This window comes from Canis lupus, chromosome 13 (assembly GCF_048164855.1).
Source record: "Canis lupus baileyi chromosome 13, mCanLup2.hap1, whole genome shotgun sequence".
In the NCBI taxonomy this organism is placed as follows: Eukaryota; Metazoa; Chordata; class Mammalia; order Carnivora; family Canidae; genus Canis; species Canis lupus.
The window spans coordinates 5,027,470-5,051,036 of NC_132850.1; the positions used below are offsets into that span (position 1 = coordinate 5,027,470).

Here is a 23,567-nt window from a genome sequence, read left to right on the forward strand (position 1 = left end):
TCTTTAAATAAATCAATAAAATTTTGATTAAGCGGATGAATGAGCAAACCAGATGATCCTAAAACACTCAGCTGCCTGTGGCTTCTGACTAGCTAGAAGGCTAGAGTACTATTTTTTAATTTTTTGAAAGAATTTACTTATTTATGAGAAGCACAGAGAGGAGAGAGAGAGAGGCAGAGACACAGGCAGAGGGAGAAGCAGGCTCCATGCAGGGAGCCCGATGTGGGACTCAATCCGGGTCTCCAGGATCACGCCCTGGGCTGAAGGCGGTGCTAAACCGCTGAGCCACCAGGGCTGCCCTAGAGTATTTAAGAAGAAAATATGCTTGTCTCTCACAGTATCCCTCACCTGTGCCTGGCATTCAAAGTCCTCCATATTTTGACATCTACTTTCCTTTACGAGCCAATCTCCCAAGATCCCCTCGTGTGCAGCGTCTTCCCCTATAATCAAGCTCTGAGCCTTTGCCTGGAATGTCCCCCACTCCTCAATGTCACCTAATGAAATCCCACCCATCTCAAAAGCTCACCCAAAACGACACAGAGTCATTTTTAATCAACCTAGGTAGAAGAGACTCTTCTCAAAACCCCAGCCACATTTTCTCTCTCTCATTCCTAGGGCTCCGGCCACATGCATTATGGGTGTCTGCATCACTGCCTCCTTAATGTCCTGGTTCAGAAGTTCCTTGAGGTAGACACACCTCTTTCATCCTCCCCCATTATAGGACCCAACACAGTGCTTTGCACCTAGTAGACGTTGCAGAAATATTTGCGGAAGACATAGATGCCTCAGTTGAAGACATCCGCGGGTGGGGATGTGGGCTGGAGCTGTGATTCAAGACAATGAGAATCCAATTCAGTGTCCACTCTGTGGCCAAGGGCTTCAGGTGCAGAGAAGAAAGAGGAAAGTGGAAAAGTATTTCTCCTTCGGCTAGTGCTCTCGTCCAACCTCTAAAAGGTTTACTCCCAGCACTTCTTCAGCTTGGCTCCTACTGCATTATTTTACATGTGTTGATGGATGCTGTATAAATAAATTCTCTGCTAGTAGCAAGTGTGTGCGCGTGTGTGTGCACGCGTGCAGTTCTTCCTTGCAGGGGTAAGCTGTCCCCTGTGCCTTCTGCATTCCCCAGTAGTAGGTGGAGTCAGACAGCGAAGGAGCTGCCCCATGCCCTATCCTTCAGGTAGATCTTGGAAGAAAATCGCCCAGTTCTAGTCTCAGGACACCTGCCTCCAGGCCCAGCCCCACCAGCCTTTCCATCACCAGCCAAAACCCAACTAAGCTTCCCCTCCAGTTCCCCCACTCAGCTCTGGGGTGGGAAGGCTTTGCCCACCATCCTGCTGCCCTCTTCTGTTCAGAAGGTGCAACGTCACTCATTTCAGAGGTCTGGATGGTGCCAGCCACCCAGGAAGACAAGATCCCTGCCACAGGCGGCCCGTCACCATAGCAACCCTCAAAATGGTTACTCAGCCATCTGGGTTACCATAGCAACTGGCCAAGTCTCTCCACCTCAGCCTCTCCCCAGGCCTTCTCCCCTGGCTTGCCGGAGCCAATGCCAAAGAATTTCCAGTCCTTCCTGGGGGAAGCCGGACCTCTGATAGGCAGCTGTCCCGAAGGGGCGTGGAATGCCTCCCCCGCCCGGGGCTTCCCCAGGCTCCGTGGACATAATGGGAGTTAAGGCACTCTGTGAACCTTGAAGTGCTGCACAGATGTTAGCTATTATTAAACTACCCTTCCTTGTAATGGGGGAGGCAGTGGGCGGCCCGAGGCAGAGCTAGTGCCATCCCCCGCCTGGCCCCTTCCTGGCTAGGAGACCTTGACCAAGTTCCGGGACTCTCCGGGTTTCTGGTTCCAACTACTGCAGCACATCTGCCTCCGAAAGTTGTTTTAACGATGAGGTCAAATAAAGCACATGAGCTGCTAAGCACAACCCTGGCATTCGGAACGTGTCAACAGTAGCTAGAAAAGCTATTGGTCCCTCTGCTGTCTCCCGGGCTTTCTGGGACTATGACTATTTTATTTTCTCTCTTGAAGGAAACAGGAATGGGAGCCACACTTGATCAATCACACCCAACCTTCCTTCCCGCTCATCCTGCGTAGGGCCTCTGGTTCCTATGAAACAGGGCTGTAGGCACTCTGCACTTTGTGGGGGGCGGGGATTAGGAGGTTCCCCAAATTAGGAGCTGTGGCCAATGCCTCCATTTGACAGCACATCTCCCCACCCAATACTACCTCTAACGGGCCAGTGATGGGCAGCCTGGAAAGTGAGCATATATCCCAGAGAGGCCCTAAAGAGTGGTGGCTGCTCACATGGAACAGCTCGTCAGCATCAGGGCAGTCTGGGGGGCACAGGCCCCTCTCACGAGGCCAGAATTCCTCCCCTTTATGATTTTAAAGACTTCAATCCTATCACATCTCAAGCTCAGTCTCTTAAGACTGATGAATCCTCGAAATCCACTGTCAGGGTCCTTCCTTTTTTTTTTTAATTTTTATTTATTTATGATAGTCACACACACAGAGAGAGAGAGAGAGAGACAGAGACACAGGCAGAGGGAGAAGCAGGCTCCATGCACCGGGAGCCCGACGTGCTCCAGGATCGCGCCCTGGGCCAAAGGCAGGCGCCAAACCACTGCACCACCCAGGGATCCCGTCAGGGTCCTTCCTTAATTACACCAGCAGAGTCCTGATTCAAACCCAGGATCCATAGGCTTGAAGGGTTTTAGGCAAAACAGACAGACACCATCCACAAAAAATCAAATTTCCAAACAGAGAACCAGGTATGCTTTCACCTAACTGTGTATGTTCTAGGAGTAGGGCATGAACCTCCAGCTGGAAGGGCCAGAGGAGCAGAGAAGCAACTCTGGAAGGGACACACTACCCCTAAGACCCTGGCCCTGGGAGGTCAGAATCCTCTGGGATTCTGCTGACGCCTCTGGGAAATGGATGGGCTGAGTGAAGTAAGTCAATCGGAGAAGGACAAACATTATATGTTCTCATTCATTTGGGGAATATAAATAATAGTGAAAGGGAATATAAGGGAAGGGAGAAGAAATGTGTGGGAAATATCAGAAAGGGAGACAGAACGTAAAGACTGCTAACTCTAGGAAACGAACTAGGGGTGGTAGAAGGGGAGGAGGGCGGGGGGTGGGAGTGAATGGGTGACGGGCACTGGGGGTTATTCTGTATGTTAGTAAATTGAATACCAATAAAAAATAAATTAAAAAAAAAAAAGAAATGGATGGAGTGGGACGATTCCGGCTCAGATAAGGCTACTGAGCAGATAAATCACTATATTTACTATAGGAGGTGAGAGTATGTGATTCCTGGAACTTCCATCTCTGTGTCAGGAGTCAGGGAGGCAGGAGTGAGGTGCATGAATGAAATAAGATTGGCCATAAATCGATCATTCTTGAATCTGGGTGATGGGGGTTCATTATACTATTTCCACAGCTTTAGTATAAGTTTGAACTGTTTCTGAAGAACGCAGGGAGTCTGGAGGCAGGCCAGCCTGAACCACGGCCATGAACTCCAAAGGACACACGGCACCTGTGGTGTACCAGGGTGTGCCACACACATTCCAGCAATGCTGAATCCCAGCTCCACTCCTTGCTTAGCGCACAACCTCAGACAAGTTCTGTAGCCTCTCTCTTCTATAAAACAGGGAGAACAGCAACTAGTTCCCAGGGTTCTGGGAGGATCGAATGATATATGTAAAATGCCTGGTGCACATCTAGGCCTCAATACGCAGTAGCTCTTACAACTATTATTTCCTAGGGGGATCCCAGCTGGCATCAGTTCTCAGGGGCTCCTGGACTGAGTCCAGAGTTCAAATCCCCAAATCATCCTCTGAATTCTTTAATTCCCAACTCCTACTGGCTGTTCTCTCTTCATTTCCCTTCCTTCCTTTCTACTGAGGCCAAAGAGAGGAGAGCTGGAATAGAAAGAAACAACAGGGACGTGCCCTTTCTCTTCACGTTGTCCTGGCTAAGTCCTATTCCTTTTCCAAGTCCCAGATCAAATGTTATCATAGCACTAAGCTATCAGCAGGGGCAGAAGTCGGAGGAAGGCCTTCCCTCTCAGAACTTCCAGATAACTCTGGCTTGCGATGATGTGCACAGCTAGAGGCTGCATGCTGGCTGCCTTGCAAGGGAGAAAGCTGGGTTCTGAAGCCCAGTCAGTGCGTAGCAGAAAGCAGCTCTGGAAATATGTGGTAAACGAGGAAGAGTGATCAATGAATAAGCAAAGGAATGAATCGACGCATTCATGAATTAGTGAACAAGTGTATGATATGCATGAGAATAGTTAATGCGTATCTAGCGCTGATTACAAAGCAGGCATCGGGCCAAGCACCTCACTCCCACTATCTCATTTAATCCACCCCTCGAGACTCTGTGGTGGCACTCTCGCTCCCCCATTTTAACTGTGAGAAAGTGAGGCTTGGTGAGGTTAGTAACTTCCCAGGCTCACCCAACTGGCAAGTGATGGAACTGGAACTGGGACTCCGGCTGGCTCCCAAAGCCCATGCCCTTGAGTGAATGAATGGGAGAGTGAGCACGGGAGGAAATGAGTAAGGAGGGAATGCAGAGGGAAAGGCCTGGCCAGGGACACACCCACTGGGGCTCCAGGCTGAACCTTCCCCTGGATACAAGGCAAGGATTTTCTTGGGTAGGGTTGGGACACGGCTGAGGACACAAACTTCCACTCGTCATCAGGTTTCGAGTTACAGGGGCTTCCAGCCCTTCTCTGCGGCAGCATCCTAAATCCAAGCAGAGATTGCAGCCAGGTGCACCAGGCTGCTCCTGCAGGAGCGCCAAGGCAGAGCCGGGAAGCTGGCCTACTTCTACCTGACAGGTGGCAACAGGCAGACCCGGGGCCAAATCACGGCAGGCCCTAGCCGCAGCAACTGGCCAAACTGGGGAGAGCACGTTGGTGATGGTGGGTTATTAACACTCACCCCCAGATATGTTCACAGACCTTCCCCGGGGGAAACCTGCCGGAGCAAAAGATAAGCACAGTCCTAGACGCTGCTGCACAGTCAGCTCCTCTGGTGGCATGTCATCTCAAACCCCGTGGGACTGAGAAATGACAGCCTTCCGCAGCCCCCACATGAGCCAGTCCTTCTTCCGCATTCCTAACCCCAGTCTGTGGCAGCTCCAGAACAGAAAGGCATGAGTCAGACTGCCATTCTAAACCTGTCTCCATGTCACCTGGGAAGTCATGAGAAAAGCATGATGGGAAACCAACAGCACAAAGCCCACACCTTGCAATGTGGCAACCACCTTCCTTCACCAGCTGGGGTCCCCCAAAGACCCTGAGCCTCAGAGAAAAGACAGCCGGGCTGTCTTTTCTGCTGCCTGCACAAAAATTCTGCCCACGTGGTCACTTTCCACCCCTGCAGCTACTGTGACCCAGATTCACTTTCAAAGAGCTGGGGCTGAGCTGGGCGTGTGTAGCTACAATTCATTCTGCCCCACTTTCAGGGGACTCTCCTGATCATCTCTCCTGCTATTGAAACCAAGCTCCAGGACAGGAGCAGGGACTTCTGAGGATACGGCCAGGAAGAAGTAGAGAAGCTAGGAAGGAAGAGGAGCCTCTTTAGGTGCAACGTTCAAAGAGCCTGGGGTGAGCAAGGCTGGTGGCTCTGGAGTAAGGGTTCCTAGTGGAACGGTTTTTAGGGCTCCCTTTCCCGCCTGCATTCCCTTCTTCTCACCGTGGCTTGGCCAGAAATAAAAAAACCATCTCCATCTGCCCTCTGACAAAGCCCTAGTGGGAACAAAAGAAAGGGACAGAAGTAAGAGGCCTGGAGCCCCTCCTTGCTCACATTCCTAGAGACTCCATTGCCTCTTCTAGTGGCCCAGAGAAGGAACAAGGAATGACACGTTACGTGCAGTAACGGGCATTTTAACCCATGTTTGTCTAACACATTCCAACGCTCATTCAATGATCACTCAAAACAGATACCATCGGGATCCCTGGGTGGCGCAGCGGTTTGGTGCCTGCCTTTGGCCCAGGGCGTGATCCTGGAGACCCCGGATCGAATCCCACATCGGGCTCCCGGTGCATGGAGCCTGCTTCTCCCTCTGCCTGTGTCTCTGCCTCTCTCCCTCTGTGTGTCTACCATAAATGAATAAATAAAATCTTTAAAAAAAAAAAAAAAAAAGACGTCTTTAAAAAAAAAAAAAAAAAAACAGATACCATCATCTCCCTTTTACAGATAAGGAAACTGAGGCTCTAAGCACCGAAGTCATTTGCCAAGTTTTCTGACTCCAGGCCAACTTGTCTCTCCACAGTGCCTGGCACCTAGATGGGGCTAAATTCATTTTTTTACTGAACAAACCAATGAATGAACAAACAGGCGCCTTCTCAGAGCTTCCATCCCAGACACATGGGTGCAGAGAAGCAGGCACCTTCCTCTGACCAGGCATGTGCTCTCAAAGGCTGTCTCCCCAAAGGTAAGCCCTTGAGAGCTTCCAGCAGCTGAGCAAAGGCTCTGAAAGCGGGGCGGACACCAGCACTGGAGCTGCATGCATTTTGTGGCCCTCACTGGGCTTCTGGATTCTAGAAGAATCATAGAAGAATCTAGAAGATCTCAGAGTGAGATCTTGGGGCAACACCAGGAAGGGTAAGATGGTACTCCTGACTATAGCCAACTCCAGTTCTGGTGGCAGAAGCAATGAACTTTTTTTTTTTTTTAAAGATTGTATTTATTTATTCATGATAGACATAGAGAGAAAGAGAGAGGCAGAGACACAGGCAGAGGGAGAAGCAGGCTCCATGCCGGGAGCCCGACGCGGGACTCCATCCCGGGACTCCAGAATCGCACCCTGGGCCAAAGGCAGGTGCCAAACCGCTGAGCCACCCAGGGATCCCCCAACAATGAACTTTAATATGAGGTCAACTGAAACAAGGGCTGGGGGGAGATACAATTGCTGAGTGGAGGGATCAGGGAAGGCTTCCTGGGGGAGGCCACATGGGAGGAGATGTTGGGGATGATGATTTCACCAGTACCTGCTGGTGGGCCCCCAGGAACAAGTCCAGTGGATGCCCTGGGTCCCATGCTTCCCTCTTTCACAGCGTACACAGGAATGTAATTATTTTTTCCCCACTATCCTTTCAACCACACCGAGCTCCGTGAAGAAGGGCCCACATCCTCAGCCATCTTGGCATGTGAATGCCAAGAACAGGGAGGGCCCTGATGATGTGATGTTAGAGGGATGAATACCCGACTGATAAGTGGACTGATAAGTGGACGGTGAATTCCTCCCGCACCCAGCCCAGCCCCTTCTTCCAGACACTTTACTGCCATCTGCAGGAAACTTGTCATAATAAATATACAAATCCACAATGATGAAAAGCATGAATGGTGCCCCCTAGAATCGTATGGTGCGAGACAGTGTGACACTGCCCTGCACCCATAGTCGCCCCCCACCAGGGAGGGGTGCTCCCCACAAGCCCCTTCTGTCCTCTCCTGTGGGCTTGTGCTCTTGCTAGAATACCTTCCCCAGTCCCTCCCATTCCTTGTTGCCCCCCCAACGACGAGGAAGGGTATCATGATTGCTGTTCACCCACAACAGAGAGCCAGAGGTCTTCAAAGAGGCAAAGTTTCAGAGATCTTTGTCTCTGCCTTTTTATAGGCCCGGACCTTGAGGCCTCTCCCAGAAGTGACCAGAAGGGCTCTCAGGTGAGTCTGGAGACCACCAACTCATCTTTTTATTATTATCACCTGCAGAAGATTCGGCTTGGCCTGGTTGCCACACGTTGCCTAAGGAAATGGCAGTAGCGGTGTTTCCCAGAGTCAGAGGATCTGTAGCTACCTGGGTCTGACTGCAGGCCAGGTGTCCAAATCCTCTGAGCCTCAGCTCCTTTTTTTTTGGGGGGGGGGGGCTCAGATCCTAACACGCATCCTCCCTAACTCAGCTAGGGAAATCCTATGCAAACCAAAACACTGATCCACAGAAACAGGCTTTCTTGCTAATGGACTATTGTTCCTGTAAAGTGGCCAGGCTTAAAGAGTTGAGAATAGGGCTGGCAAAGAAGAGAGAGAAACTGGCAGGAAAGATGCGGCTGGGAAGAATCGGGTTTCGGCCTGTGTGGAACCCCTAGGTCCTGTTTTGACTTTGTAGAATAAGATCAGCAGATTTCTCAGCCCTCACAGGCCTCTCCAGTGTGACACGTGTGGCCAGCAGGGGCCCCCATCAGGCTTCTGAAGCCCAGGACACTGAATGGGGCCAGGAAAGGAGGGAGGTCTCTGTGTTTGGTGAGACTGATTCAGACACCGCCGCGTGGCTTCCCACCCAGACCCCTGGGAGGAGAAAACTGCATGGGCCACCGCTGGCTTCCAGTGCAAGACTGACTTCACTTCCTCCCAGCATGAGAGCTGTAACTTCAGAGAGCTTCAGAGGGGGGGGGGGGGCCTCCCAGGCGTGCCCTTCCTGCACCTCACAGGAAGCAGTCCCGCAGAAGTCGGGCTGCCTTTTAAATAACCCTGGAAGAGCCCCCGCCACATTCCAAAATCACAGCGAGTTTTCAGCCAGGCCCTGAAACAGCAGTCCCGCCTCTTCTCTGCTGCCTCGCTCCTCTCCTGCTAACGAAACACGCCTAACTGCAGCACACAAGTTATTTTTAACCATGACAGTCTCCACATTTTCAGCCTCACCGGCCCAGCCCCCTCCTCAAGACTGTCATTTGGCAGCATCAAGAGGTGCAGAAGATCAGCATGGATGCTGGAAACACAACCCAGCGCCCGCCAACCCTCTGCTTGGTTGACCCAGCAGCATCTTTAGGCACTCTGCCTGGGTCTGAAGCCCCCTCAAGTCCACTCCACTTCTGGTCTAGATTGGGAATGTTAAACGGTAGGCAAATCATCCTGTGGGACCCCTGAGAGCAGAATGGAAGGGGAAATCATCACAAAGGGACATGTGGTGGCAGATGGGACGAGAGGGCATAAGGAAGGAGGAGGAGGCTGCCTTCAGGAGAACGAGAGCTTTGTGGGTCCTGAGACCCCTTGGTCGGGGCCCCTCCAGGCTGGAGACAAGCAAAGCCCTTCCAGCATCCTAGAGACAGCTGTGAAACTCCATGAACTGGCTAAGGCGACAAGACCAAAGGTCTTGAGAAGGACTGAAGACCTTTGTCCGAAAGCTTCCTATCACTCACAGGAGTGCAAGGTCTCCAACCTGCCTTCCAGGTCTCCTCCTTGGAAGGTGACCCTTTGCTAAAACCCCTCCATCCTGACCTGAGTGCACATAACCCTCTCCCTACCTAGCACTCCACTCCAGCCCACTGCCTGTCCCTGGAGCACAATCTGTCACCTATTCTCCTCTAAACGCTCCCTGCATTCATTCAGTCATTCAGGGCTGATTGATCTCCAACATGCACAAGGCCCCATGCAAGTAGCTGGGGGCAAAACCATAAGCAAGAGGCGGTCAGGCCTTGCTGACAGTCCTGAGGGAGGGACAGGTTCCCTGAGGAGGTAAGTGCCATGCTCTACAAGGGAACGCAGGGGAGGGAAAAGTATGAACATGGGAGCAGAGCGAGGGCAGAGGAGGGAGCTCTGCGTACCCCTCGGGGGGGCCGGGGGGCAGATGAGGAGGTACTTTCCCAGTGCCTTGCACAGAAGAAAGCACGGAGGTCTGAGCCTGCAAGCCGCACACCTCTGGGGTTCAAGGTACAGCTCAGAATGGCAAGGTGCTTAGAGGCAGAGATAACAGAAGGTGAAGCTCAGGAGGGGCCTGATTCCAGGGGCCCCATTCCACAGGCAAGGAAGAGCCAAAGTAAAAACAGGATCAGGTTCGCATTTTGGAGCAAAATACTCATGAGTCGCATGGAGGTGGGGCGAGACTGGAGGAGGAGAAGTGCCAGAGGCAGGCTGGAGGGTCCAGGTGCGAAGCGGCAAAGCAGAGGCGGGCAGAGGGTCGAGAGACTCAAAAGAGGGAGCAGGACAGGCCTTGGTGATGGAAAGAAGGCCGGTGATGTCACCGAACTAAGCTGCCAGCACGGCTTTGTCTGGCTTTGCCTCTGCACTCTGGCTCGGAGGTTGCGGGGACGCTGAGCACAACCCACCCAGGTGGCTCTGGAAGGAGAGCTTCGCAACACCGCCCTCCGCTGAGAGCTTGACCTACGCATCTCATCTCCTCCTCAAGGCAGCTCTGCAAGGGGAAGCAGCCTGAGCCGAGGAAAGAGGCTCTCACACAGGACAAGAGCCATTCGAGGGCAGGGCCTCCCTCCAGCACCTCCCCTGTCTCACCTCTGACTGCCTAGGCCGCGCTCCGAACCACTGGCAAAGCTGAAGCGGGCAACTCCCACGGGAGTGGGCGACCCCAGGCCTCGACAGCAGGAAGGGTATGCGCGCACCACATTTTCAGAAAGCTATGTGAGTGAAACTGCCCTCTCCAAGGACCTATTCCAAGGAAATAACTCGACAGAAGTCAAGTGTTATTAATCATAAAGATGTTCTCTGCAGCACCATCTATCATGATGAAACGAAAAGGGGAGGGCGCTAGAAAACGAGTAGGATTTTTAAAATCCTGAAATGTTAACACAGCCTTTATAAATGGTAATTCGAAAGCCTAAGGTGTAATGTGGAAAATCGTTTGGATATAAGAGTAAGCGAAAAAAGTCAGATTCAAGAATGGCACGTAAGCCATGAAGGCAATGGCGTGGGGGCAAGACAGAGAAGGTGCAAAAATGGAAACAGGTCCCCTGCTAGCTCACAGGGATGACGAGAGGCAGATGCTACTCCCTCTGGCTTTCCCTTAACGTTATTCCATCATCTTTCCAACAGTAATAATACCAAACTGTATTCCAGCTGGCTTGTCAGAGCCCCCCCGCCACCAGCAGGACCCCTCCACTACTGGCCGCCAGCTGGGGGACACTGGCCCACTGTCCCCTCGCCTCCCACCACCACTCACTCGGGCCTCTCTTACCGGCAACTCTGACCACGGCCCGCTCAGCAGGGTCCAGCACCGAGTCCTGGCTCTTCCGCTTTTTCTGCTCATGTAGCGGCAGGTTCCAGGGTAAGGTGTCCCCTGGGGGACATGGGGACAGGCTCCCTGACCTCTCGCTCCTGTACGATCGCTCGCTCCGGCAGGACCGCTCACTCCGGCAGGACCGCTCGCTGAGCGTTTCTTCGTCGGAGGAAGACATCGCCCAGGCAGGAGCTGCGGTGGGAGGGCCTGGGAGCCCAGGGACAGGTGATCTGTAGGAGAGAGGAGTGCAGGTGAACCGACGAAGGGGTCGCATAAGGTACACAGGGACTTGGGAAGCAGGTGCTAGTCCTAGTTCTGCCACTGACTTGACCTCTTCACCTCTCTGAATCTCAGTTTCTTCATCTGGGAAATGGGGTGATGAGAATACACAGCAAAACCAATTCACGGTGCTTAAGAGAAATACCATGAGGCAACCTACGTGAAGGTGTTTATAAATCTGAAAACTCTCAGGGCGCCTAAGTGGTGCAGTTCATTGACTCTTGGTTTTGGCTCAGGTCATGATCCCAGGGTCGTGGTGTCTTGCACCCCCCCCCATTGGGGCTCTGCACTCAGCAGAAAATCTGCTGGAGGTTCTCTCTCCCTCTCCCTGTGCCCCTCCCCCTCCAAACTGTCTCTCTCAAAATAGATAAAATCTTTAAAATAAGTAAAGCTGCAAATGCTCTGTGAAAGCTCCTATTACTAGTAACTACTATTCTTGTTAGTTGCTACATTTGAAGCTTTCAAGTCCCACAAATTGGAGGACATGGATTCAAGTTCTCCCCTGGGAAAGCCATTTGAACTCTGATCCTCAGCATCCCCACCTATAGAATGGGAATGACGACGGCACCTCTACCTCACAGGGTTGTTTGCAAGGCACGAATGAGATCCTGCCGGGAAAGCGCTGAACAGTGCGCAGTGTCCCATAAGCACTTAATAAACAGCATTTATTATATTCCTGTGCGACCCACCTCCCAGGAATGCTGTAAGGATATAATGGGGCAGCAGATGGGAAGTATCTTCAAAAAGCCAAAACACGATCTCACTATCAGGCACGAAACAAAGCATGAGCTAGAATAGACAGAAATTTTACATTTCTCCCATTCCATCTCCAGCCAGTCTATTAGGAAAAGTGCTCCAAGTAGACCAGCCCGCGTATAAACTCTGGTCTGGCCACTTTACAACTGGTGTGCTCTGGGGCAAGTCATTTCGCCTCTCTGGGGCTCTGTTTCCTCATCTGCAACATGGACCTAATATCTCACCTGCGACGATGTCTCAAGAACATAGTGAAATGCAGGTACAAAACTGGCTGGCCCCACAGAGGGCATACAATAGGCACGAGATAAAAGGTTCATTTGCTTATTCCAGGGGCTGTTGTGGAAATAAGTGGCACAGCACGGGGTGGGGAGGGTGGTACGGAAAGTCAGTTCGGCTAGTGGAGAGATCTGAATGAAAACACAACCACTCTGGGGCCTGCTGGACTCCACCACCAGCCAGACTGGGCAGCCAGCCCTCGCCAGGCCCAGCTCACTTCCCAGAACCATCTGCTACATGTGGCCCACCACCCCGCCGGCCTCACCAGGGCCTGGATGGTGCATGCCTTCAGCTGCCAGCCTCCCTGCAGGCCCCAAATCCTGCTCAGCTAATCAGCTCTCACTCTGGCTCTGGGGGCCAGGTGGGCAGCAGACTGCCGACTCTCCCGTAGGGGGAATGCCTGCACACAGGGCTGCACGGAGCCCCTGGGGTGGCCCAAATGCCTGGACCCCATGGCTCTCTGGGCACTGCTCCTCCCCGAACCTGGGAACCTCGGCCTGGAGGCAGCAAGAGCCAGGGACAGGCTCCCGGGCCATGGGCAGATTCCCACCAGAAGCACAGAATGTGAAGAGATAACAAAAGAAACATCAAACGGTTGCGGGAAGCCTCCGAGCAGCCTGGAGCAGACAGAACGGGCCGCCAGGGCACCTCCTGTGCCAGGAGCCTGCGGGGCCCTGTTCCCAGGGAACGACAGCCGGGACCGGCCACAGAAGGCAGAGGAAAGGTCCCCGGTGCGGGCGCAGCCTCGCCTTTCATCCCAGCGCGCCCCCCGCGCCCCCCCACCCCCACCTCTTACCGCCAGGTGGGGGGAGGTTCGGGCCGCGCTTCCTCCCCCGGCGTCGGCCCCGCCCGGAAAACGCCCCTCCTCCCGGGCCACCTGCTTCACGCCCGAACCGCGTCCCTGCCCGAGACGCCCATTTACTACAAAGGCCGGCGCGTCCCGGCCCCGCTCCCCGCGACCGTCCCTCCCCCGCCCCGCGCGCCCCGCCCGCACCTGCGTGACCTCCGGGCGCCCGCCCCGGCCCTCGGGCACCCGAGTCACCGCCGGCGCCCGCGGCCGCCCCGCCCCCGAGGCCCACGCGCCCCCCGCCCGCCGCCCGCCGCGGGGGAGGGGCGCGCCCCGAGCCCGAGCCCCAGCCCGAGCCCGAGCCCGAGCCCGAGCCCGAGCCCGAGCCCCGGGTGGGTCCGCGTGCCCGCCGCGCGCGGCTGACAAAGAGCGGGGCCGCGCCATGCGGATGCGCGACCGCGGGGGCCGGCGGCGGAGATCCGGGCGGGCAGCGCCCTCCGCGGCCCCCCGGCCCCGCCCGCAGCTGCCGGGCCCGGCCCCGAGGGCTCGGCCCCCCTCCTCCCGGAGAGCACGCCTCCCCCGGGCCCGGGCGGCGCCCCCCGCGCGCTCGGCGACCCCGCCCGGGCCCGGGGGCTGCAGGTGCGAGGCCCGGCGGCCGCGATGCCCGCGCTGTCAGCCCGCCCGCGGCCGCGCCTTACCCTGGGAGCCGGAGCCGGGACGCGGCCGGCGGCAGCGCGAAGGCGAAGGCGGCGGGGCGCGCCCGGGGCTGGAGCGCGGCGAGCCGAGGGGAGCGGCTCCCACAATGGCCGAGCTCGCGGCGCCGAGCCCCCCGCCCCCCGCGCCCTAGCGGCAGCGGCTGAAGCGGAGCCGGCGCAGCCGCCCAACCCGCTCCCCCACCCCCGGCGCCGACGCCGCCCCCCGCCCCCCGCTGCGCGCTCCCCCCGCCCCGCACCCCACCCGCGGCCGCCGCCTTCGCTCCCCGCGCGCTCCTGCCCCGCCGCGGCCCCGCGCCCTGCGCCCCGCGCCCCGCGCCCTGCCCGGGGCCTGCCCCCCCCCCGCTCCCTCCCCCCCAACGCCTGGGGTGCGGCCGCGGGGTCCCCGGGCCAACTCCTCTCGCCGCGGCCCCGCGCCCCGCGCCCTGCCCGGGGCCTCCCCCCCCCCGCTCCCTCCCCCCCAACGCCTGGGGTGCGGCCGCGGGGTCCCCGGGCCAACTCCTCCCCCCGCTGCTCCCGCGCCCCTGCGCCCCGCGTCCTGCCCGGGGCCTCCCCCCCCCCCCGCTCCCTCCCCCCCAACGCCTGGGGTGCGGCCGCGGGGTCCCCGGGCCAACTCCTCCCCCCGCTGCTCCCGCGCCCCTGCGCCCCGGGCCCCGCGGCCGCTCGCTGACCCCGGCACGCCCGCCGCCCGCCGCCCGCTGCCCCGCGTGAAGCTCCTCACCGCCGGTCCCCGGGTCGCCTTCCCAGGCTGCCCGGCTGCCTCTCAGCCCGGACCCGGTGCTCGATGGGCCCCTTCCCCTGCCTGCCCCGCCTTTGCCCGCTTCCCCCAAACCCACATTCTCTCCCTGCTCCTGGGGCCTCCGCTCCCGCTGCCGGAGAGCGCCCAAGCCGTGCGCACCCCCGCTGGCCTCCTGGATCTGCATGTAGGAGGGCCCGGGAGGAGGCCCATCTTCCCCACGGGGTAAAGGGCAGAGGGGATCCAGGCCCCGGGGGCACCAGCCCCGTTCAGAGCCCCGGAAGAGGCTTCATTCATCTACTGAGAAAACATTTATTGAGCTGCTTCTGCATGCTCCGCCTAGTAATACAGAAAATAAGAAATGCCTTCAGTGCCGTCAGAGTACAGATAAGTGGCTGTCTTCGGAGACGGGAGGGCACCTGCCCCAAGTCACTCCACTAGTAATCCCAATAGCGACACTACGATTTGGGTGTGCCCCTGGGGGGACCATGCAAAGACTAGCAAGGACCAGCAAGGTGCTTTCCCCGGGTCATGCCGTAGCCAGTCCTCACGATCCTGTTCATTCTTTCAACAAACATGTGTGACCATCTAGCATGTGCCAGGCCCTGGGCTCCGTGCTAAGAATACAGTGATAAGCAAGATGCACCTGGTCCCTGCCCATGGACTCCACTGACGTAACAGTAAAGATAGAGGATAGAAACCACACTGTCCCCCTCGAGGCAGTATGATGATCTTTAATTTCTGGATGTAGAAAAGCTGAGACTAGATAATTCACTCAGTCATCTAGGAAGAAAGTAGCCAATTCAGGACTGGAATCCGTGTCCTCAGACTCCACATCCTGGGTTCTTTTTCACTTTAAAGGTTAGGAAAATGTGGGTGGGATCCATGTACAGACCCTTCAACTTCAAGCCAAGAAATTTTGGTCTAAATCAAATGGTTATGAGCAGCCAAGGAAGGAAGGAAAGCAGAATGACAGTGACCCAAGGACAGGCACAAGATGGGCGTGGATGGTTATGCCGAAGACTCTTGCAATAGTCCCAGCAAAGGGTAGTGAGGCTCTGATCCCGAGAAGGGATAGTGGGGATGGGAAGGGGGGATTTCTACCCACCGAAACCTTCTAGATCTCTGTTTGCATGCATTCTTATGTTAAATAAAGGAAAGGAACCACCAGTACCAAGTTTCCACTAAGTGCTAGGCAATGCCCCAAGCATTTTGTGTGTATGATCTTGTTAAATCCTCCCCAGTATGCTGCACGTAGGTATTTTTATTCTCATTTCAGGATAAGGAAACAGAGACTTTGAGAGGTTAAACGACTTGATGATGCCCACAAAGCAAGCTGTGTTGGGGTTGGGTTAGAGCCCAGGCCTGTCTCCAAAATCTCACGCTGTAACCACTGCTCTCTACTGTCTGAAGCCAAGGCAAAGAACCAAAGTCCTCTGATTCAGCCAAGGGTTCTTAACCGTTGGACCACAGGTACCTTTGAGGCTTCCAGAGAAAGGTCAGGAGGTCCCCAAAGGTAACCAACCTATAGCATAGCTGGGCCGGCGGTGCAGGCTCCCGTGTGGGACATCTCTCCCCAGGACCCTGCAGAGGCCTCAGCCCTGGAGAATTCTGCAGCCCAGTTCCAGAGTTCCTGTGGGGATGGGCCGAGAAACCCTGAGGCAGAAGCAGAAGTGCAAAAACCCCTCTGGGGTGAGAGGGGAACCATGGGTGCCAAGCGGAAGATGTAGCCAGAGTGCCGGTGGCTGGGTATGACTCTGAGTGTCTGCTGGGACCTGTGTCCTGCAGCTTGGCGCTACACAGACAGGCCCAGCTGCGGAGAGCTCGTGAGGCAGGGCCGTCTAACCACCCGGGAAGCCTGCAGTCCCGGCCTCTCTGACTGGAGAGCATCGGAAGCTTTGCCTCTTCTCAACCTCATTGTCCTTCCCAAATCTGACCACCAATCCTGCCCTGAATTATTCATGCTGTGGGCTGTGAGAAGGTGGAGCTTCCAGAGGCTTCTGGACTTAGGACCTAGGACAGTCAGCTGTGTCTCCCCGGGGCTCTAGCTCCAGCAGTGCTACCCTGGGATTGAGCTGCTGGTAAGATTTGCCAAGCTTTCTGCAGCTGGCAGCTGGCCAGTAACCTTGGGCTACTGGGCTTCGATTCATTTCAGCAATCTTTTATTGAGGAATACTATGTGCTGGGGACAGTTCTGCGACGTGTTGGGAACACGGAAGGGAATCTGATCAGGTCTTTGTCCTTGAGGATTTGCAGGATGGTAGAAGGGGCACTTAGGAATATTTCCCTTCTACAATGTCCTCTGGGGCTGGGAAGTGCTCTCTCAACTGTCCCCCATTTCGCCAACTGAAGGCCTCTGCTAATCCCCCCACAGAAATCGGTGGCCTTGGAAGTAGGGAACCCCACACCCAGACACCTGGGCAGAGTTCTCTCCTTGCAGGGGCACCAAAACAACTTATTCCCTAGGACTATTTGGAGTCCTGAACTTGGCCTCAGACTGTGGCTCAGGCCCCTAGCTTTGCAGCCACATCAGGAGAATGACACTCACTCTCAAATCTATCCATTCAGCAAATACTAATTAAGCGTGGAATCAGTGCCAAGCACCCAGCTTTGTGCTGTGCTGCTGGTTCAGAACCAAATCACACAGGCATAGCCCCTGTTCTCATGCTGCTCACAGTCTGGGTGGGGGGACAGACAAGCAAAAGGGCAATTATGCTTCAGCTAATGGTGTGGAGATGGGGCAAGTACGGGGCACCCTGGGACGAAGCACACCACAGGACACTTCCTGGAAACTTGAGGCCGGATAATTTTACCAGAACTTCCATCCTTGTCTTTCTAGGTCTTTGCTTAAATGGAAACTCTTCGGGTCGCCTATCTACATCTTCCCTACTGGCCTTTTCTTCCACTATTATCCTCTATCCCACCGATTCCTCTGGACCCTTTGGAATCAGACAGGTGTCCAATGGAAGGTGTGAAGTAAAGCTATCCAGAGGAAAGAGCACAGGATCCCCAAACTAAGAGGGACTATGAAGATTTCTAAGCTCTGCCTAGAACATTCCCTCCCACCATTCACGAGGTGATTCCTCACAACCAGACACTGATGACATCCACATTTGTATCCCATCTGTATCTCCTCCCAGCCCCAGATTCATATCCAACTGCCTCCTTGACATCCCCCCACCCTGGATATCTGATAGACATCTCAAGCTCACAGTGTCCCATATGGAGCTCTTGATATCCGCCCCTACCAGCCGCAACACTGCTCCTCCCCATCTCTGCCATCGCAGAAAAATGGCCCCACTACCTACCCACATACTCAAGTCAAAGATCTAGGAGTTTCCCTTGATTTTTCTCTCATTGTCTTCCACATCAGGAAGAGCTGACAAGCCACCTCCAGAATGTATGCTGAACGCATCCACTTCCTCCATCCGTGACCACCTTCATCCGTCATTCACTGGACAACTGCACTCGCCTTCTGAATGATCTTCCAGTTTCCGCTCTTGCTCCCACCCACTTCAATCCTTGAAGCAGCCTAGAGTGAGCCTTTTTAACCATAAATCATGTCATGTCACCCCCCACAGTGCAGTTGCAACCTGCACTTAGAATAAAATATAAACTCCTTATAAAGGTCCATAATGATCTGGCCCTGGCTTAGACCTCATCTCAAGACCCCTGGCTCACTGGATTCCAACATATCGGACCTTCTTCCTGTTGCTCTAACAAGCTAATCTCATTCTCATCTTAGGGCTTTGCCAAGCTGCCTGGAATTCCCTTCTCTAAAATGTTACATGATTGGGACACCTGGCTGGCTCAGTGGGTAGAACAAGGGACTCTTGATCTTGGGGTCATGAGTTCAAGACCCATGTGGGGCATGGAGTAGGCCTACTGAAAATTAAAAAAAAAAAAAAAAAAAAAAACAACTAAAATGTTGAATACTTGGTGTCCTTTTCATTGTCCAGGACTCAGCTAAAAATACCCTCAAAGGGACGCCTGGGTGCCTCAGTAGTTGAGAGTCTGCCTTCAGCTCAGGTCATGATCCCAGGGCCCTGGGATTGAGTCCCACATCGGGTTCTTCTCAGGGAGCCTGCTTCTCCCTCTGCCTGTGTCTCTGCCTTTCTCTGTGTGTCTCTCATGAATAAATAAAATATTTTTTTTGATTTTTTTTTTTAATCTACGATAGTCATACAGAGAGAGAGAGAGAGAGAGGCAGAGACACAGGCAGAGGGAGAAGCAGGCTCCATGCACCGGGAGCCCGACATGGGATTCGATCCTGGGTCTCCAGGATCGCGCCCTGGGCCAAAGGCAGGCGCCAAACCGCTGCGCCACCCAGGGATCCCAATAAATAAAATATTTAGAAAAAAATTCACCCTCTAAAAAAAGCCTTTTTTGACTACCCATCTAAAGTAACCACCTCCTTTAAATATTTTTATTTACTTTGTAACAGTTATCACTTTGTCATTATCTTGCCTATTTGTTTACTTCTTTCTTTCTTTTGTTTTTTAAGATTTTATTTATTTATTCATGAGAGACACACAGAGAGGCAGAGACATAGGCAGAGGGAGAGGCTCCCTGCAGGGAGGTTGATGTGGGACCTGATCCCAGAATCCCAGGATCACGCCCTGAGCCAAAGGCAGATGTTCAACCACTGAGCCACCCAGGCATCCTACCTGTTTCTCTTCTGTCCCCCCACCAGCATGCTCCAGGAGAGTGAGGACGCTGTCTGTGCTGTTCACTGCTGTATCCCTACAGTGCCTGGCACATGGTAGCTTGCATAGACACTTGCTGAATGAATGAGCTTGACTGAGTGGATCATTGAAGTGAGAACAGCAGAGGAAGAGACTTACCAGCAGAGAGATCAGTATGTACAAAGACCTGAAGTGGAGGGAGAGTATCTAATGCTCAAGAAATTGAAAGAAGTTCAGAATAATTGGTATGAAGAGCACTAGGGGGTCAGTTGTTCCAAAATAAGACTTGAGAAGTAGTTAGGAGAAATTACAGAGAATATTGGATTTTAGATTCTCTCAAGTTCCATGTGAAGTCATTGAAGGGTTGAGTTGTTTGGGTGTGGTTTTTTTTTTTTTTTTTTAGCTTTATTAAGGTATAATTGACAATAAAATTGTAAGATATTTAAAGTGTACATCACAATGATTTGGTTATCACATCCACGTGGAAAAATTCCCACCATCTAGTGAATTAATACATCCATCATCACACACACAAACACACAATTTTGGGGGGCGGGTGAGAACATTTAAGTTCTACTCTTAGTAAATTTCAGTATATAATATAATTTATCAACTATAGTCACCATATATGGGATCCCTGAGTGGCTCAGCTGTTTGGTGCCTGCCTATGGCTCAGGGCGTGATCCTGGAGACCCAGGATCGAGTCCCACGTCGGGCTCCCTGCATGGAGCCTGCTTCTCCCTCTGCCTGTGTCTCTGCCTCGCTCTCTCATGAATAAATAAAAAATATTTTAAAAAAATATAGTCACCATATATTACATTAGCTTTTCAGGCTTTATTCATCTTAGAGCTGAAAGTTTGGACACTTTTTTTCCCCCTTGTATCTCCTACCCTCCAGCCCCTGGCAACCACTTTTCTACTCTCTGTTTCTGTAACTTTGACTTTTTTTTTTTTTAATTCCATATATAAATGATACCACGCAGTCTTGGTCTTTCTCTGTCTTGTTTCACTTAACAAAATGCCCTCAAGATCCATCCATGTTGTTCAAATGGCAGGACTTCCTTCTTTCACATGGCTGAATAATATTCTGTTGCACATATATACCACATCTTCTTTATCCATTCATCTGTTGGTGGACACTTAGGTTATTTCCATATCTTGGCTACTGTGAATAATGTGCAGTGAACATAGGGGTGCAGATACCTCTTTGAGATTCTGTTCTCTTTCTTTTTTTTTTTTTTTTTTTTTTTTAGATTTTCTTTATCTGACAGAGAGCACAAGTAGGGGGAGAGGGTGAAGCAGGCTCCCTGCTAAGCAGGGAGCCTGATGTGGGGCTCAATCCCAGGACCCTGAGATCATGACCTGAGCCAAAGGCAGACACTTAACTGGCTGAGCCACCCAGGTACCCTGAGATTCTGTTTTCATTTCTGTTGGATATATATCCAGAAGTGGGATTGCTGCATCATACGGTAATTCTATTTTTAATATTTTAAGAAACCTCTATACTTTTATCCACAGTGGCTGCACCCATTTACATCATCACCAACAGTGCACAAGGGTTTCCTTTTCCCCACATCCACACCAACACTTGTTATCTCTCTCTCTCTCTCTTTTTTTTTTTTTTTTTTTTTGATGATAGCCATTCTAACATTTCCAACAGGGCAGGGACTTAGTCCAATAGGTGTTAAAAAAAAAAATTCTGGGTGCTAGGAGGAGAATAGACTAGAAGAAAACTTGTAAATTGAGTGTGAGAAAGCTACTGACGGGTGCCAATGAAAAGACATTTAAACTTGTCCTGACAAGACTAGACAAGAGTGACAATAGTGAAGATGGAGAGAATTGGATAGAATCAAAGACCGTTTTCTTTATATGTATATAAAGATTTTATTTATTTACTAGAGAGAGAGCGTGAGCAGGGAGGAGGGGTAGAGGGAGAAGCAGACTCCCTGCTGAGCAGAAAGCCCAACGTGGGACTCTATCCCAGCACCCCAGAATCATGACCTGAGCCGAAGACAGACATTTAATCAACTGAGCCACCCAAACAAAGACCTTTAAAAGGGCATCAATAGGGGCACCTGGCTGGCTCAGTCACTGGAGCGTGTGAGTCTTGATCTTGAGGTTGTGAGTTCGAACCCCACGTTGGGTGTAGAGATTACCTTAAAATAAAATCTTTAGAAAATAAATAAATAAATAAAAGTACATCAACAGGGGTGTGTGGCTGGGTCAGAGCATCGGATTCTTGATCTTGGGGTCATGAGCTTGAGCCCCACATTGGGGGTAGGGTTTACTTAAAAAGGGAGGGGCTGCAACAGGACTTAAGGATGAATTAAATGTGAGGTGGCAGGGGGGAAGAGGTGCCAAGCATAACTTCCTGATTTCTGGGTGCCTGGGTGGCTCAGTGGTTGAGTGTCTGCCTTCAGATCAGGTTGTGATCCCTGAGCCGAAGGCAGATGCTTAAGCATCTGAGCCACCCAGGCGCCCCTAAACATCTTTTTTTGTGAACTAGGTCCTCAAAAATCCCATGTGCATTTTACAGTCACAGCACGTCTCAATTTGGAGCAGCCACATGTGGCTGGTCGTTTCCAAATTGGGCAATGTAGAGGGAGGAACGTTTCAGGCAAAGGAAGCAGCAAGTGCAAGAGTGCTGAGGCAGGAATAAGTTCGTGTGTTTGAGGAGAGCCAGCAGGCATGGGAAGGAGCGAGGGTGAGTGGGCGGGATGCTGATGAGGCTGGCAGGAGCTAGACCCGGGGGACCCGGGCCCAAGCAGTCTGGAATTATTCTAAGTGGGATCAGGAAACCACTGAAGCGCTCTGAGCAGGGAACATGTGCGGTCCCTTTGTGACATGAAATGCAGGGCACATGTTCCTTATCATTATACTGTTTCTAATTATAGGGGAAGCAGCGTGGGGCCTTGAATCCCGCTTCTGCTGCACAGGAAAGCCAGCTCGCTCGCTCTCTCTCTCTCCAGTTTCCCACTTGCAGACCAGAGGCCCAGAGACAAAGAGGGCCTGTACCACGATGCACAGCACGTCTTCCCCTGTTGCCGGGGGTGGGCGTGAACATGCTCCGTGGGCCTCCAAGAGTAGGGCCCAGGCCGAGGGTAGGGGCCAGGCCAAGGGTAGGGCCCAGGCCAAGGGTAGGGCCAGGCAGAGGGTAGGGCCAGGCAGAGGGTAGGGGCTAGGCCGAAGGTAGGGCCAGGCCTAGGGTAGGGGCCAGGCCGAGGGTAGGGCCCAGGCCGGAGAGAGCTGAAAAGGAGATGGAGGGCAGCCCGGGTGGCTCAATGGTTTAGCACTGCCTTCAGCCCAGGGCCTGATCCTGGGGTCCCAGGATCAAGTCCCGATGGAGCCTGCTTCTCCCTCTGCCTGTGTCTCTGCGTCTCTCTCTTCTCTGTGTCTCTCATGAATAAATAAATAAAATCTTTAAAAAAATGAAAGAAAGAAGAAAGAAAGAAAGAAAGAAAGAAAGAAAGAAAGAAAGAAAGAAAGAAAGAAAGAAAGAAAGAAAGAAAGAAAGAGGAGGGAGGGAGGGAGGGAGGGAGGGAGGGAGGAAGGAAGGAAGGAAGGAAGGAAGGAAGGAAGGAAGGAAGGAAGGAAGGAAGGAAGGAGATGGAGAGTCGGCCGTGAAGGGAAGGAGAAATGCTGGGGGGGGGTCACCTAAACAACCTGGAGTTTGTTCACTTGGGTTTAAGCAGGGAAAGATTTGGGCAGGCCTGAAAACCGATGTGAAAGGAGGAGTAGAGAGGGAGAGGCTGGGGAGGACAGTCGCGGAGGGTGTGGGGCTCCCGAAGGGCAGAGGGGCCTGCTGTACTGGGGGAGACCACGGGGGTGTCGGTAGGTCCGGGGACTTGGTGGCGGCTGCCTCGGCTGCCCGGGCCCCAGCCTTCCTGGGCGTCTGTGCCTTTGCCCCTGCACCGCAGGACCTGCAGGCCACCTCCGTCCTGCTGCCCTCTCTTCCCTTTGCTCGTCCCTCACAGACCCCCAGACCAGAGAGGACCTTGGCAGGGCTGCCACCACCTGCCACTTCTGCCCTGAGCTCCTGTGCTCTGGCTAGGGACCGCTGCTCAGAGCCTCCTGTCCTTTACTCTCTTCCATTCTCTTTTATTTATCTTTTTTTTATTTTTTCTTTTTCTTTCTCTCTTTCTTTCTTTCTTTCTTTCTTTCTTTCTTTCTTTCTTTCTTTCTCTCTCTCTTTCCTTTCTTTCTTTCTTTCTTTCTTTCTTTCTTTCTTTCTTTCTTTCTTTCTTTCAGATTTTATTTATTCATTCATGAGAGACACAGAGGCAGAGACACAGGCAGAGCGAGAAGCAGGATCCCTGCAGGGAGCCCGAGGCGGGACTCAATCCCAGGACCCCGGGGTCACGCCCTGAGCCAAAGGCAG

The 23,567-nt window shown here is 53.3% G+C and overlaps 1 protein-coding gene across 19 annotated transcripts in view; it reads right to left on the reverse strand.

Moving 5' to 3' along the window:
* MACF1 (microtubule actin crosslinking factor 1) overlaps positions 1–11,183 on the reverse strand; it is a 341,210-nt gene extending 330,027 nt beyond the window's left edge. For 13 of the 19 annotated variants that reach the window (XM_072771834.1, XM_072771853.1, XM_072771848.1 and 10 more), the window contains exon 1: positions 10,917–11,183. In XM_072771834.1, coding sequence (XP_072627935.1) covers positions 10,917–11,136 — 220 coding nt within the window. In that variant the 5' untranslated portion in view covers positions 11,137–11,183. The remainder of the gene's footprint in view (positions 1–10,916) is intronic. The other 6 variants (XM_072771855.1, XM_072771854.1, XM_072771852.1 and 3 more) reach the window with 1 other exon arrangement.
* Between the last annotated feature and the right edge of the window lie 12,384 nt (positions 11,184–23,567).